This window comes from Phoca vitulina, unplaced genomic scaffold, assembly GCF_004348235.1.
Source record: "Phoca vitulina isolate PV1807 unplaced genomic scaffold, GSC_HSeal_1.0 scaffold53, whole genome shotgun sequence".
NCBI lineage: Eukaryota > Metazoa > Chordata > Mammalia > Carnivora > Phocidae > Phoca > Phoca vitulina.
Genome location: NW_022589756.1, coordinates 11,052,569 through 11,072,138, shown reverse-complemented (window position 1 = coordinate 11,072,138; position 19,570 = coordinate 11,052,569). Strand labels below are relative to the sequence as shown.

Genomic DNA, 19,570 nt, shown 5'->3' with positions numbered 1-19,570 from the left:
AGGCTTCACCATTGAGGGTGGAGAGCTATGGGGAGAGAAGCAGGAGAGCTGGCCCTCCCACAAAGGGCCCAGTTGGGCATGCTGAATGAGCAATGACAGGGGTGGATTCGTGCTCCAGAAATCCCTCTGGAGCACTTCTTAGAGCAGTGACTCCCAAACTAATGTGCATACAGATCACCTGGCTCTCCTGGTAAAATGAAGATTCTGATCCTGTTGGTCTGGGACGGGGTCCACGATTCCAAATTTCCAACAAGTTCCAAGGTAATGCTATACTGCTGGTCCACGGACCACACTTTGAGAAGCAAGGACTGAAAGGCAGGCAGGACTGGGGCCCGGGAACCAACAAGGGACCTCAGAGGGAAGCCCCAGGGATCCCCAGGCCTGCACCCTGAGCTGAGCTGCTGCCATAGCTGCCCTTTTGGCTCAGGGCTCAGTCAGTCATGGGCCTGTGGGAAGGAAGTCCCAGCATCCCACACCGAGTTGTCCAAGAACCAGATTCCATCAGAGATTGTATGTCTGAGGTCAAAAGCAGCTCAAATGCAGACTGGCAGGCTGGCCAACTTGAACATGCAGTTCTGCCCACTTCGCTTCCAGATTAAATAGTAACAAAGGCAACTCGTAAAATCCTTGGACTGGATGGAAAACACGGAGTTCAACATCTGCACAGCAAACGCATTCTCACAGTTTTAGAATTTCAGTCAAAACACTTAACTTCATGTCATTTGTTTTCCTAATTTGTCATCTGTCAACTCACTGCAGGTGTCGTTAAAAATTAACCTGTTTTGGGGGGCCTGGGTGGCTCAGTCGTTAAGCGTCTGCCTTCGGCTCAGGTCATGGTCCCGGGGTCCTGGGATCGAGCCCTGCTTTGGGCTCCCTGCACAGCGGGAAGCCTGCTTCTCCCTCTCTCTCTCTCAAATAAATAAATCTTTAAAAAAAAAAAAAAATTAACCTGTTTAAAGAACCCAGTGAAAGTAGTTTCAGATAACCTTTGTTTTATTTTAAGCCCAGAGTTAAGTTGTCTCTGTAGCTGGGTAGGCTCATAGGCAAATTTGTCTTTTCTCCCCATGGGGCTAAGGTAGCAGATTAAAAATCTGTAATTCAGACAATCGGGTGGCTGCTTTCCCTCCAGGAGGCCAAACCCTCAGTTTGTTGGAAGTTTTGGCTCCGGAGTAGGTTGTGCCCAGTAGAGGGCAGGCCCGGGACAGCTCTGTGATTACCACAGGGCTGTCCCAGGAGCTGTTGATAAAACCAGTGAGGCCTTGGTTATCATTGTTGACCCTTTCAGAGGCAGGCCAGGCTGGGTCTGGACAGACAGGCTAGTCCACCCCCTGTCTCCTACGAGGCCAGCTCAAAGGCAGAGAGTGACTGCCTGAATCTTATTTCCAAGGCAAGAAAGGATCCTAAGAGCTCCCTTGGGGGTTCACTCTCCCTCTCTGCTCTCACCACAGGGAAAATGACAAGTCACTCCTGACATGCTCCAGGGACTTAGAAGTAGGGCAGACACTTCCTCCAGTCTCATGTGTTGGAGGATATGAGGAAGGTAGAGATCCTCAAACCCTGTTGGCATTACTCCTCCAAGCTAGGAAGGCCTGACCTTTGGCTTCCCCAAGTATCCCGGGCCCCTGTCTCCATCTGGCTATGGCAGGTGGGGCTACGGCCTCTGTGTGCAGGGGACGGACCCGGAGCTCAGTCCAGTGGCCGTGGTGCATCTCTGCTTGTTCCAGACTGCTTATGTTGGCAGAAAGTCCCAGCCTCCAGCAACTTGCCTTGGGGCGGCCTTACTAGGTGGCCAAGGGGTGGGGGCAGTCCTTCAGGAAAGAGTGAGCTAGAAAGGGCGCACCCCAGATGCTGTGGGACTCAGTTCTCTAGCTGAGTCTGGAATTCAGAACATTTCACAAACCTCTGTGCTTGGTCTCAGAACTTGCAGCACAAGGGGGAAAGGGATGCTCCCTTGTCTCCTCTCTTCAACCCTGCTAAAATGTTCCCCTTGCCAATCTAAAAGATAAAGAAAGGGGAAAAATCTTCCACTTGGCCTGCGTGGTGCCGAAACTAAAAACAGAACAGTCCAGCTTCCTAAGGGGTTGTCTTTGGGGCAAGAATCCTCGGGCGTGAGCAGATACGTTTCTTTTAGTTTCGTGCAGGTGTTTAATACCCACAGAAAGCCCCCCAAAAGGTGTTTATGGTTGTTAGAAAGAGGGAAGAGGAACCTGACAAGTTTTAATAATTCTAGGGCCTGCCGTGGCAGGAGGTCATGGACCTGAACTCAGCTGGCCCTTCTGTGGCCACAGCTTGATTTCAGCCTCTCCTGATGAAGCCTCTCTTGCCTGTGCCGCTCGGTTGGCAAGCACATGACTGGTGTGTCCCAGGCACGGCCAACAAGGCCAATGTTCCCTGTTTCCACTGAATGATACAGCCAAGCGGCAGTTCAAACGCACCGAGCATCGTCTGATGACAGCCACAATGCTCCCATCTGGGGAGCATGGTATGGTCCCCAAAGCACTTTTACATACAGTATCCTGGGAGAAGGCTTGGAGGTACTTGCTACTCCCATTTTACAGAAGAGAAGACTGAGGCTCAGAAAGACACTAAGCCTGAGAGCAGAGAGGTTAAGTGACTTGCCCAAGGCCATATGCAAGGATATGGCCAAATCAGGACATAGACCCACATCTCCTAGCTCTGGATCCAGATCGCTTACCTTTTGTACTAGGTATAGGTACTGACACTCAGTGTTCTAGTCAGTGCGGCCAGGAGTTGTCAAAAAGCCTGTATTTAAAACCCTGCTGGGCTCCTGGGTGGTCAGTTGGTTGGGCATCTGCCTTGGGCTCAGGTCATGATCCCAGGATCTTGGGATCGGGTCCCGCATCGGGCTCCCTGCTCCGCGGGGAGCCTGCTTCTCCCTCTCCCTCTGCCCCTACCGCCACTTGTGTTCGCTTGCCCTCTCTTTCTCTATCAAATAAATAAACAACATCTTTAAAGGAAATAAATAAATAAAACCCTGCTAATTACAGATCAGGACACGGGTAAAGGGTGAGCGATGCCTCATAACCACCCTGTGGCAGGGCCTGGGACAGCTGTGGCCATTTTATGATTAGGATATGCTCAGAGCCATCCAGGGAGGTACTGGCTGAGCTGGGATTCGAGTCCCCAGTTCCTAGTCCAGCTGTTCCTTTGCCCGACTCTGAGTCTTCTCAGTGTAGCTGGGAGCTTTCAGCCTGCCCGGCAGGAGCAACCTGCAGGAGGAAGGCTCCTGGCTACACACTTTAGTAACCCTTCAGTCGTTGCTAAAGTATTTATAAGCAAAGGCACCAGCAAAGGCAATAGGACAAAACATCAGTGACCTTTATTTCTGAGTGCCAGTGTTATTCTTTGGACTTCTCTGTAGCTTCTGAGGTTTCTAAAATAGGAATACATTATATATCCTTAGGAAGGGAAAAGATTTAAAAATGAAAGGCAAAAAAAAAGAAGAGTTCCAAGCTCCTCTCTGTCTTGCCGGTAATTGGTACACATTCCTTACCTTGTAATCTACAGGTTTTAAAAAAGGCATAGACTCTCCTAGACTAAGATAAGAAAATTGAGGCCTGGATTCCCAGAAATTCCCCCCTCACAGTGAGAGCTGACGAGGTGGGGACCGTTGGCCAGGGAGATGAAGCCGACTCCAAGAATCTGGTCCTGCCTCTTTCCTTCCCTTGACTGTCTTGCAGTTGAAAGGAGATGGAGGTGGGAGACAGAGGCCTGACGGGGTACCCACTGAGAATAGCAAGAGAAGGCAGCCCTGGAGCTGTAAGAGACAGGCGGGGGAGACCTTTGATCCAATCCTCTGTTCAACCAGTATGGCCAGAGTTCACCGAGTGCCTGAGTTTAGGAGCTGGGTGCAGGTGGGGGCCAGGGTGAATGGGACAGGGTTCCTGTCTTTATGGGGTTCTCCCTTTTGTGGAGGAGACAGACACAAAACACAATGACATGATGTGACAAGAGCCATACTAGAGGTATAAGTACAGTTCCAAACGGCTTTGGGGAGCTGAGGTGCACGCCGTGGTCACTGTGTGCCAGGCACAGCAGACAATGAAATTAACCAAAGGGAAATACACAAATCCCTGCCTTCTCCAGCAACCAGATCCATGTCTTTAAGTGTGGTTGACATTAGGCTGCTCCTTATTTCCCATCACATTTTTCCAATAATAAGGAAAACCCAATTCCTCTGATGGGCACCCTCTAGGTTATAATAACTACACAATATGTTAGTGTGTAGTAACTGCTGGAAGAGGTACCCAGGGCATTTGTTAAAAATACAGATCCAGGGACACCTGGGTGGCTCATTCGGTTAAGCCTCTGCCTTCGGCTCAGGTCATGATCCCAGGGTCCTGGTATCCAGTCCCCATCGGGCTCCTTGCTCAGCGGGGAGCCTGCTTCTCCCTCTGCCTGCCGCTCCCCCTGCTTGTGCTCTCTCTCTCTCTGACAAATAAATAAAATCTCTAAAAAAAAAAAAAAAATACAGATCCCTCTCAACCCTCCGTGGAAATTCAGATTCCATACATCTGGGGCGGTGTCTGGAACTTAACAAGTGCCTGTGGGTGATTCTAATGCAACTGGATCACTAACCAGTCACAGGTGGAGTGGGGAAAAGCATAGAATTTGTAACTAAACTAGACTTCCCGTCAGGTTTTACTATACCCTAGCTGTGTGACTTTAGGAAAACCGATTAACCTAGCCCCAGGTTTTGTTATTGTAAAATGGATCTAATAAATACCTGCCTGGCAGAGTGTATATAATAAATACCTACCGAGAAAGTCAGGGATTCTGTACTAAATGTCCTGTGCACATTTATATTCATCACATCATTTAATACAGCGCTCTTTTAAGGTAGGCTCCATCCCCATTTTGCAGATGGGAAAACTGAGGTAAAGTAACTTGGCCAAGATCAACCAGCAGAGCGGGGGTTTGAACCCAGAGCTGCCCGACCTCAGAACCCCTGCTTTGAAAGGCTGCTGTACAATCAATTGCTCTTGGAATCGAATGAGCATGAAGCCACTTTATATTTCATGAAGTTTTAGGCTCATTCAACACATCCTCTCAACCCCTGGAACTCTAGGCTGTTATTTTCCAAAATTCGCTTGATTTTGCACTTTTTCCAAGAATTCCCCTCTCCCTCTGAGAAGTCTTCATTATTGTAATACAAAGGCCGGGTCTGGTCACACAGAGGTGCAGAAGGGACTGTTCAAGCCTGAGACATCCCCCTGGGCTGAACTTCCCCTTTCTGAGGGATGTACTATTTTATAAGCTTCAGGACCCACCCCTGTTCCCAAGCTGCCACCAGCCCCACCCCCCCCAAAAAAATCTGAGCACTGCCCAGAGGCTGTTGTTGGTCATGTCCCTGGGCTCAGGCCTGAGCCAGACACAGCCAGTGAACAGGCAAGAGCCAGGGAAAGGTGACAGAGAGGCTCACTCAAGGCAGCTGAGCCCTCGGCAGGGGAAATGGTTTCCAGGTCTGCACCTGAGTGCCTGGCCCTCAGGAGCCACAGCAACCCTGGGAGGAGAGTCCCAAGCCAGTGGGAAGTCCTGGCCTCCCGTACGGCACCCCTGCAGGGCAAGCGCGCCCACCAGCACCAGCGTCTGAGGAGGACCCCTCTGATAGAGCTAGTTCTAACAGTGCTAGCTAGAAGGATGCACAGAGCCCCCACATGCTAGAGCAGGGAGGAGCCAAAGGGCTGATCACCCTGGTTTTTCAATGAGGGCAGGAGATATGTGGAGAGATTCCATGGGTGCCCATCAGTCAGCTGCCACAGGCTCGGGCCCTGCCCTCCATCCCACCCCCTCCACCCCCAGCTCACACTGTGCCAACAGCCCCCAGGGCCACTGCTGGCCACATTCCACAGCACTCACCAGTTGGTGACCTTACTAAGCACCTGGGGCGTGTGGGGGAGGGGGAGGCGCTGGGTCACAGCCGCTTCCCAGGCAAGCAAATACTCTCCCGAGGTGGGTTTTGTGTTCACCCTGGTGCCCTAAGTTGCTGCGAGTTCCCTCAGGCAGATGAGGCCCAAACCATCTGTTCTTTCCAAGGAGGCAGGCTCCAGGTTAATGGAGTGTGAAATGACTTTGGAGAGCGAAATGGCCTCCATCATGCCTGGAAGGTGGGGCAGAGAATAGATTCGCCTCACTTCCTCTTGAAGGCACCGTGAGAATCTATATATAGAAACTACAGGTGCACGGGAGCCTTGATTACTCATACAAGCCCCAGCTCCAGAGAGCTCTCGTCCCACAAGCAGCAATCCTCACTCGTGGTCAGTCAGTGTTTCTGGCTGGTTCGTGGGCTTGCTCAGCGTCTGGTGTGAAACTCCCACTCCGTCCGTGTCCAAGCTTGGAAGCCCAGAACCCAGGAGAAGTCTAGAAGTCCCAACACGGGTGCTCAAGAGGTCTTCTCGGGGCTGTCTATGGAAGTCAGGGCACCTCAGCATCCTTCATTCAATTGACAGCTGCCCTGGCCACGGCTGATTGATCTCCAGACAATGTCTTAAGGAAGCGCAATCCCCGCCCGGGACTGGTAGCGCTCCCTGTAGGTACAATGTGAAGGCAGTGCGAGGAGCTCACGGGGGAGCAGGAACACAGTCCCCGAGCCAGCCCCCCCTGCAGTCTGGCTGGAAGCCTCGCTCCAGCAGCCTGCCTTGAGTGGCACAGCCCTAAGACTGGCTGTCGGTCCCACGAGACCCCCCGCTGGCTATCCAGGGCAGTGGCCGGGAAGTTGGGGAAGGCCCCACACCGGCCAAACTAAGGACACCCTGCCTGGGAGGGTCCCCTGCCTCCATTTCAAATCCTGAAGTGCTTTAGCATTACCAGCTCCGTGAACCCAGATAAGCCACGTGATAAAGGGGATGCTAACGCCACCCTGCCAACCCCACGGGGCTGTGCTTAAGTGTGAGGAGCGACACAGGTGTCAGGTGTAAGTAATCATCTGCAAAGTGTGTGGGAAGCATGATTTGGCAACCAGCTCTGCTCCGGGCCCTGTTGGTGAGCAAAGAAGAATCATACGGGGCCTCGGCGCTCAAGTACTCCTGTAACTTAGTAGGAGAGATAAGAGTGACATACAGGAAATAACTAAATGTTTAGCTCTGCAGTTCTGGGGGATAAAGTGGGACTAATACTTATGGAACCTCACGTCCTATACAGAGTGTCTTATATGTGTGTTATTCATGTCGTTCTCGAGAGCAGGTATTATGATTATGCCCATTACGCAGATAAGGGAACTGAAGCTCAGACAGCTTGAGCAACTTGCCCAGAGTTGCACCACCAGGGAGTGGTAAATGGAGGACTTTGAACCCACAAGCTCTGTTCACTCTACTCACTGCCTCTCCGCAGGCCTGGAGGGTAGCCTGGGCAAGAAAGTCGTCCTGCAGAAAAACCTGCAGAGCTTGGGGGCTAGGGCTGGGCCTGAAGGATGACGGGATGGGAAGGAGTGGTTCTAGGGCAGGGAATAAGGACCCATTGTGACTGCCATGAAGGGTAAGAGGCTCAGAATGGGAGAGCTGAGGCTGGAGAGAGCAAGAGAGCCAGGAGGGCTGGTGGTACCTTTGAAATGTTTGAAGAAGGGGGAGACCTGTCCATCAGCCTCTTGAGCGTAGGGCTCAGTGCAGACAATGAGGGGGGGGGAGCAGGAAGGAACCCACAGTGTGGGGTGAGGGGTGAGGGGTGACTGTGGGCATGCCAGTCTGGGCTTGTCCTTCCCAGCCCGGCCACAGCGCCCATCTCTTCTGCTCTCACTCAAAGAACACAGGATTCCTTTCCTGGATGTGCAGCTTCCAGGATCCACCTCATGTCCAGAATGCAGTCTTATCAGGTAGGGGAAGACGATCAGCATCCCCTTTCCATAAAGGGGTCACATCACGGCCCAGAGCCACTCATCTCACTAGGGGCTGATCTAGGACTGTGTCTTAGTCTCTTGATGCCACTGCCACAAAATACCCCAGCCTGGGTAGCTTCTCAACCACAGATTATCTCATTCTCACAGTCCAGGATCAGGCCAGGATCAGGGGACCAGCACGGTCAGGAGAGGGCCCACTTCCAGGTCACAGACTTCTCGCTGAGTCCTCACATGGTGGAAGAAGGGGTGGAGGGATCTCTCTGGAGTTTCTTATAAGAGCGTTAATCCCATTCATGACTTAAGCGCATCCCAAAGGCCCCACCACCAAATACCATCACATTGGGCATTAGGGTTTCAACATGTGAATTTTGGGGTCACACAAACATTCAGACCAAAGCAAACTGGAACCCAGAGCCTCTGGGGATGGATCTGGGGGCTATTCAGGAGGCCAGCCTCGTGGGTGAAGATGCAGTTTGGCCTCGGACCTTCCAAGTTTGAAAATCAAAGACCTGGCCATACACGTAGAGCTTGACTCTTGCCACAGGGGACGGACAGTTCCTGGCAGGGTCCTGCTCTCTTCCCTGGCTCTGGGCTCTGCTCAAACTTTCCCTCCCAGCAGACAATGGCTCCAAGGGGAGCACAAGAGCCCCTCGGAGGAGCGGAGACAGACGAGTCATCTTCTGCCCGGTAATGGGAGCCGTGGTGCCCTTCGGCCCACCCACGCCCCGGGCCAGGGACAGCGTGGCACCCGCCCAAGGCCAGCAGCATCAGAGTGGCAGCCATGAGCTGCTCCAGGAAGAGTTTTCTGCTGCCACCGGCGGAGAGCCCTTTGAGAAGCATGTTCCAGCCTTCCCTCGAGTCAACAGCTTTGCTGGAAAATCAGCCCCCGAGCAGTTTGGTTTCTAGGGGTGTTTGAAAAAAATGTTTTTAATTTTTTCCCAGACCCTAAAGTCGCCTCCAGCAGCACATTTCAGTGACACCACTTGCTTGCTTTCCTAACAGCCTTATTTTGACTCTCTCTCAGAGGCCAAACCCAAGATCAAATAATGAATAATATTTTCTCCGGGCTTCTAAGTGCGTTCCTACACAGCACTGATGAAAACAATAAGCTGGACCTTTCGGTTAAGTTATATAAATCACCAGACAGCTTACAAAAACTATTTCTAAGGTTCAAGAATGAAGTCTCGTAGAGAATACAGTGCATTCTGCCCTTTCACGGGCGGCTTGAGAAAATGGCCTGGATTTTTCTACTCCGTCTCCCTTCAACATCAGTCAGAGCCTGATCGTGACTGTGGGACTGGGGTGGCTTAGATCCGAGCCTCAGAAATAGGGATTAAACTAAATGCACTTGAACAGCTCGGGATTCTTTCTGTCTTCCCAGATCTGTGCTAATCCCAATGTGCCTCAATCCAGTTCATTCATAGCCCCTCTGGTTTGCCCTGGGCATAGGGCATTCTCTGGGGTGAGCTTTAGAGATAGGTTTGGGGTGGGCAAAGGCGGCATGTTCAGAAGAATTGCTTCTTGTGCTCCTGAAGGTCTGCTAGTCACCAGTCTTTTGTATTTTTTCCAAACTCCTTAAATCTTCAGGGCATTTTAGACCTGCAGAGAGCAGACCCAAGAAAGTGTTCTAGCACATCCCACAGGCAACTAGGAATAAAGGTATTAGCCAGAACCTCGTGCTTTTAAGACTTTATTCAAGAAACGGACATACGAGCTTCCCTGGAACGCCAAGACATCATTCAGGGTTTTAGACTGAGCAAGTGAACACAGGGCAAGTGGGCAAGGGGTGCTGGGGAAGGAAGCAAATGATCCAGATTGCCACAAAAATGCCACTTCTCCAAATGCCGCAGCGGCCGTTGCCAAAGAACGAAACACTCTCTTCCCGTTGCGGGTTGGTCTGAGCCCCTCCTTCTGTGGTCCCTGCTCCTCCAACCTACCTCAGAGAAGCCCTCAACCTCCCAGACCACTGCGCCCCCTTCAGGGTCTGGTGGGTCCCCAGTGCCACCCGAGTTAAAGAATGCGTCCCACAGACAGACAGGCCTCTGGCCAAGAGGGGTCCTTCTCACCAATGCCTGCAGCGTCCACACGTGCCACAGGGAGGGGGTTTGCCTGCGACTGGGGAGGCTTCTAGGACATGGGACTCGGGGGGCTAAAACTGGGAAGGTCCTGGGCAAACCAGGTCAGAGTGACCACCCCAAATGTGTAGCTTTTGTTGTTTCTTTAATGGTGGTAAAATATATGTATATTATATAAAATTACCATTTTAACCATTTTTAAGTGTACAATTCATTAGGTACATTCACAGCCGTTACCGTCCATCTTCAGAAGGGCTTTCTTCTTCCCCAGCTGCAACTTTGTCCCCAGTAAACACTCACTGCCCATTCTCCTATCCCCCCAGCCCCTGGCAACCCCCATTCGGTTTTCTGTCTCTGTGAGTTTGACTACTTAGGTACTTCATGTAAGTGGAATTGTAAAGTCCTTGTGCCTTTTGTGGAAGGCTTCTCTCACTAATATATCATCCTCAAGGTCCCCCATATGTCAAGATGGCGGAGTGACACGCCACTGTACGGACAGGCCATGTTTTGTCTATCTGTACTTCCATCGATGGACACACGGGTTACTCTCACCTTTCGTCTCTTGTGACTAATGCTGCCATGGACACGAGTATACAAGTCAATATTCAAGCCCCAGCTTTCAATTCTTGCAGGGAGATACCCAGAAGAGGCATTGCTGGATCATATGGCAATACTATGTTTCATTTTTTGAGGAACTGCCTCCACATCAGTTTACTGCAACGTTGGCTTTGACCCCACCCCACCCAGAGGCAGGAGTCAGCCTGTCTTCGAACTCCCCCTGAGACTCGGCCACAGAGACCTCCCAGCAGAGCGCTCTCCCATGAGGTCCTTCCATGAATTTCCTCGGCTGGCCATCCCTGCATTGGCTCCAGCCAAGCACCCCTGTTGCTACGAGGCCACCGATCGGCCACCTTCTCCTTCATGTGCTTCCTCACCCGGTAGGAACACGCCCTGTCACCACCACACACTGACATTTCTCCCCCTTTCACCAAGTACTCTGCCCTAATTACAGGATTAGTGCAATTGTAGGCACTCTTCCAAGGATCCAGCAGGCGCCTTTATTCTGCAGGAACAACAGGCCACCCTAGGAAGGGGAACTAGAAATCAGCACGTCCTACAGTGGAGTCTGCCAGGGAGAGCATTAACCCACACTGAGAGTTGAGTCACCAGGACCAGGCTTTAGGGCCAGCATCTCAGTTGCTTTAATAACGTCTTGAAAGTGGAAGGTTCTGGCCAGTTTCTATGGTCTGCACCTTGGCACAGAGAGAAAGAGCTTGAAGGATGAACCTCTTACCTCTGTTTGACTGGCAGCGATCAGCTCATGTGGCTACCACTTATTATCTACTATGCTTCTCATAGTCCTTGGAGTAGACAGCATCTCTTCTCTCTAGATGAAGACACAAGTTCAGGCAGTGTTAGTGACTCACCCAAAGCCACACAGCTAGTGAGGAGGGGGCTCCACTGGAACCCAGAGTCTAACCCCAGAGCAATGGGTTTCCCACTTTTACTGCTTCTGGGACCCAGCCCACCTCCAGATCAGCGGAAGCCATGGAGAGGCCCCCAGCTCTGGGCTCTGATATGTTCCGAGGGCACCACACCCCGGCTGGCCAATCCTGGACAGTCCCTTAAACTTCTCTAAGCTGGTTTCCTCATCTGGAACACAGATCGAAATACCTCTCATCTAGAGCTGTGAGCAGATGCGGTGAAGTAATACGTGTCAAATGCACCTGACAGTAGGTGGCAGAAGATAGGGTGTGAGGTCATTGCTGCCTGGGTGCCTCCTTGGCAGAGAAGAAAGAAAAAGGCAGGAGGGCCTCCATCCCCAGCCCAGGCCCCATCCCAGCTCTCCCACCTTCCTCGGGAGCTGGCATTCTTCCAACTCACAGCAAACAGGAGCAGCAAAGACTTATGTTCACTGAACATTTCTGAAAAGATTAAAATCTAAAAAGCCTCTTAGCTCTATGAACCTTGTGGACATGATGCTAAGTGCAATAAGCCAGTCACAAAAGGACAGATTCTGTATGATTCCACTTATATAAGGCACATGGAGCAGTCAAATTCATAGAGACAGAAAGTGAAATGGTGGTGGTTTTGGGGGGAGGGGGAGGGGGAGTTTAATGGGGACAGAGTTTCAGTTTGACAAGATGAAGAGGTCTGCAGGTGGATGGTGGGGATGGTTGCGTATCAATGAGAATGTGCTTAATGTCACTGAACTGCACACTTAACAGTAATGAAGATGGTAAAAATTTTATGTTCTGTGTATTTTACCACAACAAAAAAAAAATTCGGGGGGGGGGGGTCACCTGCACATTTTGCTTAGGTTTTTTTTTTAGCTGTGGGAGCTCATTTCTGTATGGATTTGGTCTGATGACAGCAGAGTTACATTTTAAGAGGTGGGGGGCTCAAATTAATGTTTAAGGCACAGAATCACCCTTGGAAAATCCCTTAGTGAGTGAGAATAGGGCCAACACGGCAGGTTTTCCCTGTGGTGTTGGAACACTGTTTCTCTGAGCATCAGATGCAGCGGCTGATTTACATTCAGGGATCATAACAAAAGATATGCTCTGAGTGACTCCTAGGGCAGCTATTCACACTGAGGCGCCCTCAGAACCAGGGTCTGCTGGGAAAAGAGCAGGTTCCCAGTCTCCCTCCTGGTGCTTTGGGGCACCAACAAGCAGAATGGCCAGAATCCTCAGCCCCGTTGGAAGTGTGGTCTTATTTCTCTTCTTTCCCTCATGCAGAGTTGAATGAATCCAAGCTGAATGAGTGTGTGAAGTGGCCCTACCAAGGTGGCCTTTGTCAGTCAAAGAGAACTGGACACGTGCCTTACACTAACCCCTCTTTCCAGCTAACTGATGGAATTTCAACCCTAAATTGTTCTCTGACCTCTGACTGGATCTGTTGGCCACAGAAAAGTAGACCTCTGCCCCCACCAGGCACCCCTGCAGGCCATATCTCACAGATGCTCCCAGACACCTGCTCAAACCTGAAATTCTCCAACTTTAAAGGATCTTTTCAGACCTAAGATCCAATTCTTGGGACCAAAATTCAAACCTAAACCATGAAGTTCCCATCTTTTCAAAGAGCTCTATCTTCAAATTATAAAATACCCCCAGAGAAGTGGTTCAATCAAGACTCCTCAAAGACCCTATTAGATAAAGCAATGGGTATGAGCTGGCATTGTCTTTCAGACAAATTTGACCACCATCTCCTTCACAAGGGTTTTAGACAACACCTAGCTCACTTCCAGGCATGACTAAGGGCTCCATAACAAATGAATGAATAACCAACTGCCCTGGGATGAGCCTGCCATCATTAATTTGGTGCTATTCTAAATCAATAGAATATTCTTAAAGATTTATTTATTTATTTTAGAGAGAGAGAGAGCAGGGGTGGGGGCAGAGGGAGAGGGAGAGACTCTCAAGCAGACTCCCCATTGAGCGTGGATTCCAGGACCCCGAGACCATGACCGTAGCCAAAATCAAAGTTAGATGCTTAACCAACTACGCCACCCAGGCGCACCAATAGAATTTCTGATTGGCAATAAATTTGGGTTTTTATGCCCAAGGATTGAGAAGAAACTAAAAAACTGGGGGCTATGAACTTTAATCCCAATTTTGCCATTAAATACTTTGCTGATCTCCATGCAAGATTTTTTATCATGATTTTTCTCATCTGCAAAAATGGAAAGAAAAGGGACTTGTAGAAATACATTAAAAAATGAAAGAGAAAAAAAAGAACAATAAAATGCTTACTGGTGAAGTCACTTATTTTTCTACCAGGCAATGCACTGAATTCCAAACCTTAACAGGGGAAAAGTGAGACCGAGACCGTTTGTGTTCAGTTGCATAACAATGGAAAGAGTCCCTCTGGGATCTCATGGTTAATTTCTCCACGTCAGTTTGGTTCCAAGCACCAGGTGAAGGACATGGCTGAGCTTGAAGACACAAAACTGTGAAAACAATAACCCTTTGCAATGACAGAAAGAGTAAACAGTGAGAAGGAATCAAATATCGTGTCAAGTAGGAGGAGCTGAGGACCTGTCTTAGTGACAAAGTGTTGTTACTGGAAAGGGCTCTGTGCTGGGAGACTGAGATCCTGTGAGCTCCAATCCCCATCTCTGTCATGGCACAACTGTGAAACTGAGAACGCACTGACACTCTTCCAGACTTGTAAACTACTCAGCCAAGCTGCCCTGCTAATCCTTCGGGGCTGGCTGTTCAGTACTAACAAAGTTAGCACACAGATGAATTTTGGAAACTGTAAAGATGTTAGACCAGGTGTGGGGTTATTATCACTTCCCTTCCTCAATAGAAAAAAAACGCTGAGGCACTGAAAAGATCATGCGCCTTTTGTTAGTTCACTGAGCAGGGACTAACTCCATATCCCCCCTACTCAACAGTACCTGAAGAGGCAGGACTTCCTTGTCGGTGGCTTGGGCTCCGGAGTCTGATTGTCTGGGTTTCTCATCTCAGCTCTGCCATTTATACCCTTTGTGATTTGACACAGTGACTGATTTCGTGAGCTTCTGCCTCTTCATCTCTAACTTGTGGATGATGATGGTGATATTACTTAACAGAGTTGCAGTGAAGAGTAACTGTAGCATGTTGATATACCCGTTATAGACCGAATCTTTGTGCCCCACCCTCCAAATTCATATGTTGAAGCCCTTACCCCCAGTGTGATGGTATTTGGAGGTGGGCCTTTGGGAAGTAATTAGATTTTGAGGTCATAAGAGTGGGGCCCCCATCATGAGATTAATGTTCCTATGAAAAGAAAAGAAAGCTAAGCTTTCTCTCTCCATCATGTGGGGATACAGCAAGAAGATGGCCATTTGCAAGCCAGGAGAAGGTCCTCAGTAAGAATATAATCAGCCCACCCCTTGATCTTGAACTTCTTGACCACAAGAACTATGAAAAATAAATGTCTATTGGTTAAGCTTCCCAATCTGTGGTTTTATACGGCAGCCTGAGAAGACTAATACATACCTGAAGAGCTTAGAACAGTGCCTGGTTCGTAGTAAAACATTCAGTAAATATTAGCATATATTTACATATTTATTTGGCTTTTTTGAAACTTTATTAAGAAATATTACAGGCAGGGGCGCCTGGGTGACTCAGTGTGTTCAGGGTCCAACTCTTGGCTTCGGCTCAAGTCATGATCTCATGGTCATGAGCTCCAAGTAGGGCTTAGCGGGGAGTCGGCTTGAGGATTCTCTCTCTCCCTCTCCCTCCGCCCCTACTCCTGCTTGCTCTCTCTCTCTCAAATAAAATCTTTAAAAAATATATTGGAGGTATTCTAAAATGTTTAAAGGCTTAAAGAATGATCTAACAGTATACCCACCACCCAACATAAGGTATAAAACATTACCCATACAGCTGAAGCCCCCGTAAACCTTCCCCAACCACCTTCTTTCCTTCCCACCCAGCGATAATCATGCTCCTGAATTTGGCACTTACCACTCCCGTGCGTTCCTTTATACTCTTACTCCACCTGTATGTATCTGTAAACAATGAGACTGAATCTTTAAGCCAGGACTGGCATGTGCCTCTTCCAGAAGGATTTAGGCATAGTATCTAGCCTAGCACAAAGTATTGTTTGGGAAACCCATCTGTCCCCATTCCTCATCTTGCTGTGTGTGTCTTTTCACCTTCCTGAGCAGGGAATGTGCCAATATCTCCAGGTGGACCAACTGATGATGCAAGCCATTAATTAGGTCTCCTATCAGCGGGTCTGTGTTTGTCAGAGGCTATGGAACTACAACCCCCAGCCCAGCTCTTTGCTGATGCCTCCCCTCCTCCCTTCCAGACGGAGATGCGGCTGCAGGACCAGCAGCTGGCCAGACAGCTCATGCGCCTGCGCAGTGACATCAACAAGCTGAAGATCGAGCAGACCTGTGACCTGCACAGGAGGATGCTCAACGATGCCACCTACGAGCTGGAGGAACGGGACGAGCTGTCTGATCTCTTCTGCGACTCCCCACTCGCCTCCTCCTTCAGTCTCTCCACCCCACTCAAGCTCATTGGAGTCACCAAGATGAACATCAACTCCCGGAGGTTCTCTCTGTGCTGAGAAGCCCTAGAAGGGGGTGGAGGGACCAGAGCAGAGTGTCTGGGAGGCGGGGAGGGGGCGTGGGAAGGGCGTTGAGGCTGCGTTACCCTGAGTGGGTCTCCCCAGAGGCAGGACTTCCCTGTGGCTGGTGAACCGTGGGCCCTCAGACCCACGGCAGGTGCTCTGTCAGGGGACCCCGACTGTGGAGCCCCACAACCCTCTGACTGTCCGTGACCCAAAGTGTTCTGCAGAAGGGCCGCTCCATCCAGATCTTCAATGAGACCTGGCTCCCAGCATGACACGTCTCCATCCTCCCCTCACTGGCCCCCCATTCCTGTTTCCCGGAATCACTGGTGCTATGATCTGGGATCCCAAAGGGGGGCCCCCAAACACTGTGATTCTTGCAGAAAGCTTCCCCAAGGGCACTGAGCATCCAGGGAGCAGGTGATTAGGTATGTCAGGTGAGCCCATCTGCTGTTGCTGTCTTCTAAGTACGGGCTCAAATTCATCGTAGACAGGTGACTCAGCAGCCCTGACAGGGACCCACCAGGAAAGGAAAACCAGGAGCAACGACAAAGTGGAGCTCGGGACCGCAGGCCCTACAGCCGCCGGGAGCGCCTCTGCTGGGCAGCTGGTCCAGGCTGTGGTCACTCTTAGACCTCGGCACTACTGGTGTTACGTCAATTGTTTTCAGCGCGTGCCAGGACACCCGGGCAGCGTGGGCGGGGCAAACACAGATACCCTCTCTGTTGCCTGCCCTGGCTGCACACCCCAATCCCAGTCTCCAAAGAGCCCCTTTGCCGCCACCCTGCACCTCCAGGGGAGTGCCCGAGTGACTAGGCAAATCTGTCCGTGGATTTCCCATCACTGAATTCTCCTGGTGGCATCACCTTTGTCCCCTTCTTGCCCCACCCCGCCCCCCCAGAAAGACTCGAGGGAGCTCGGGAGCTGACCCTGAGCCTCCTCTGACATTCTGTGCCTGATTTAAATCACTAATTTTAATTGAATCAGACTGTTACTAATCTGTTGCTAACTTGTTCACAACTGTTTGATTTTTGTCCACATGGTGATGCCAGTTGGGTAGGTCAAGTTCAGTAGTTTAGGATTTGATTTGAAAAGGTTCTCCCTACCGACAAGCATGAGGCTCAGCAAGGTGAGGACTGAGACCTCAACAGCGAGGAAAGTTAGCCTCGTGGAATGCCACGTGGCGCAAGTTCTCCCCCCAGCTGGGGGTACCTTTTGACGTCATCTAGTTCAAGCCTTCTTGTTCATAAAGGAGTAAAGTGAAACCAGGGAAAGAGGATGACTTCCCTCAGACTACACGGCTCCTTAGTGGCTACTATCAACAGGTTAAATCATTATTAAGAATGCCTAGACAGATCACGTATCAATGAACTTGAACCCCAAAGACGGTCCTAATGTTTTGCCAAACCCACAAACTGCCAAGCCCTCTCCTCTCCACCTCACGCAGCCCCAACATGTACCTCTCACTTTGCAATTCAGAATATTTGGGTCCAACTCAGAGCAATGCCTGGAAAGTGGACCCACAGAACACATATTACCAATCACACTTCCATGGTCGGAGTAAGGTGTCCTGATGTTCTTTCATGTTTCATCCTCTCGTATAGTCTCACTGGGGCCCGTGCACACTTCACACACACACACACACACACACACCCCCTGACCCACACTGGGAAGGTTGTTTTTCTTTTATGGGCTGGCAGTGCGAGGACGTGAATGAATGGTCCCTAGTTAGAAAAGAAGTTGGTCTCTTCCTTGTGATTTCAAAGAGCCAGAGGCTTTATGCTTCCTTTGCAAAAGGTGTAACAACGTAGATAAGAGATGTTTTCTGCCTGACTCTGAGCAGTGACTGAGGACCAGAGGACTGGTCCACAGAAGAGAACTGGGTGGGATGCCAGACCTTTTAGACCTGCTCCCCCTGAGGCAGGAAGGGAGGGGTATTTTCTTGACCCCAAGCTGTCTCTCCTCAGGGATTCTGTACGAGGACTGCCAAGTCCTACTGAGGTATTCTCGCCAGTCTTCTCTGAGATACGTCCTTGAGATGGCAGGGGTCAGGGTGGCCTCCACACGCCACCTGCTCTGGAGAGGCACAGAGGTACACATACACCCACACAGGAAAGCCCATTCCATCTTCTGAAAATAATGCCAAATTGGCTTTTTTTTTTTTTCCTTTCTAGAAATCAGTCATTACAGGAATTGAAAAAATTGGATTCAACTGAAGTGGCTTTAGTTGATTTTGTCGATCCAATTGAATTGGTGTCAACCTCGGCAATTTAGTTGTCCAGCTCATGTAATGTCCCCTTCCTTTCTTTGTTCTCTGAGAGCAAACTGAGATCGAGGCACACTTTTTGGAATAGGTTAGACGTCTCAGCTCTTTTGCTTAGTTCACCCCCAAGAGAATTTAATTTGGGGATGAGGATGGAGGAGAAAGGGGAAGGGACCAGAGATGAGAGTGGAGGGGGGTAGCCTGGGTGCGTCTCCTTACTCATCATCCAGTGTCTGTTAGCTCCCTTATTCCCACAGGGAACACAAATAACTCCGCACGTCAGCTCCCTGTTGTAAAGTCCCTGCTATGGGGGCTCAAGCGATGTCTATGGGTCCCCTGCCACCTAACCTGTGTTGCCAGCATCCTGGGGCCACCTTCTGGCCCACCATGTGTACACAATACTGTTTGTAGTTTAACTCATCATCTGCCCATCTCTGTGTCACCCCCAAGGACCGCGGGTGTAAACCACGAGGTCTCCATTGACTCGCCATGCACGGCAGTGTGTGGTGCCTTCATGGACTCAGCAGAGATCACAGAGGCCCGGGGAGCCTGGGGAGGCTTGTGAGGGCCTGGGCCGGCCCCGGGGCCTCCTCCCTGTAGCAATATCAAGTGCTATTACATAATCGATGGACAATTTATAATCTTATTTTTTATGACTCTTTGTTTCTATATTGCTGTTAGAAGAAGTGAAATAAAAATATTTCAAAAGAAGATACTATATAAGGGGGAGAAACTTGTTTTCTTTTACCTCATTCCTATTATAGCACACAGAGAAAGAAAGAGAAAGAGAGAGGGAGAAGAGAGGGAGGAAGGGAGGAAAGATGGGTTTGGGATTTACTTTGGGACATGCTTTGGGACAGACTTTGGAGGTAAAGCCAACAAGATACACCAACAGCTTGGATGTGGAGTGTGAAGGAAACGGAGGAATGAAGAACCACCCTCTGGCCGGCAGCTGGATGGAGGGGGTGCCATTTACTGAGATGAAGATGCTTTGAGGGGAGCATGATTGGGGCAGAGGGGCAAGACCAGTAGCTATGTCTCAAGCATGATGCATTTAAATGTCTATTAGACATCCCAGAGGGGAATGAGTAAGTGGTTGGCTATAGGGACCTGGACTTCAGGAAAAGGCCAGTGTTGGAGACATAAATTTGGGATTCTGGATTTGGGTATTTGGATTATAGTAAAAGCACCATGCCTATATAAATTCCTCAAGGAAGAGAGAGAGGACATAAGAGAAAGGCGCTAAGTACCACGTCCTGAGACTCTGACTTCTAGAGGTCTGGAGACCGAATGGAAGGTGATGAG

General features: G+C 50.1%; 1 protein-coding gene across 1 annotated transcript in view; it reads left to right on the top strand.

Annotated features, from left to right (window-relative positions):
* FAM167A (family with sequence similarity 167 member A) overlaps positions 1–18,971 on the top strand; it is a 41,949-nt gene extending 22,978 nt beyond the window's left edge. The window contains exon 4 of the mRNA XM_032389143.1: positions 15,736–18,971. Within this exon, the coding sequence (XP_032245034.1) occupies positions 15,736–15,999 (264 nt within the window). The 3' untranslated portion in view covers positions 16,000–18,971. The remainder of the gene's footprint in view (positions 1–15,735) is intronic.
* Positions 18,972–19,570: the final 599 nt, after the last annotated feature.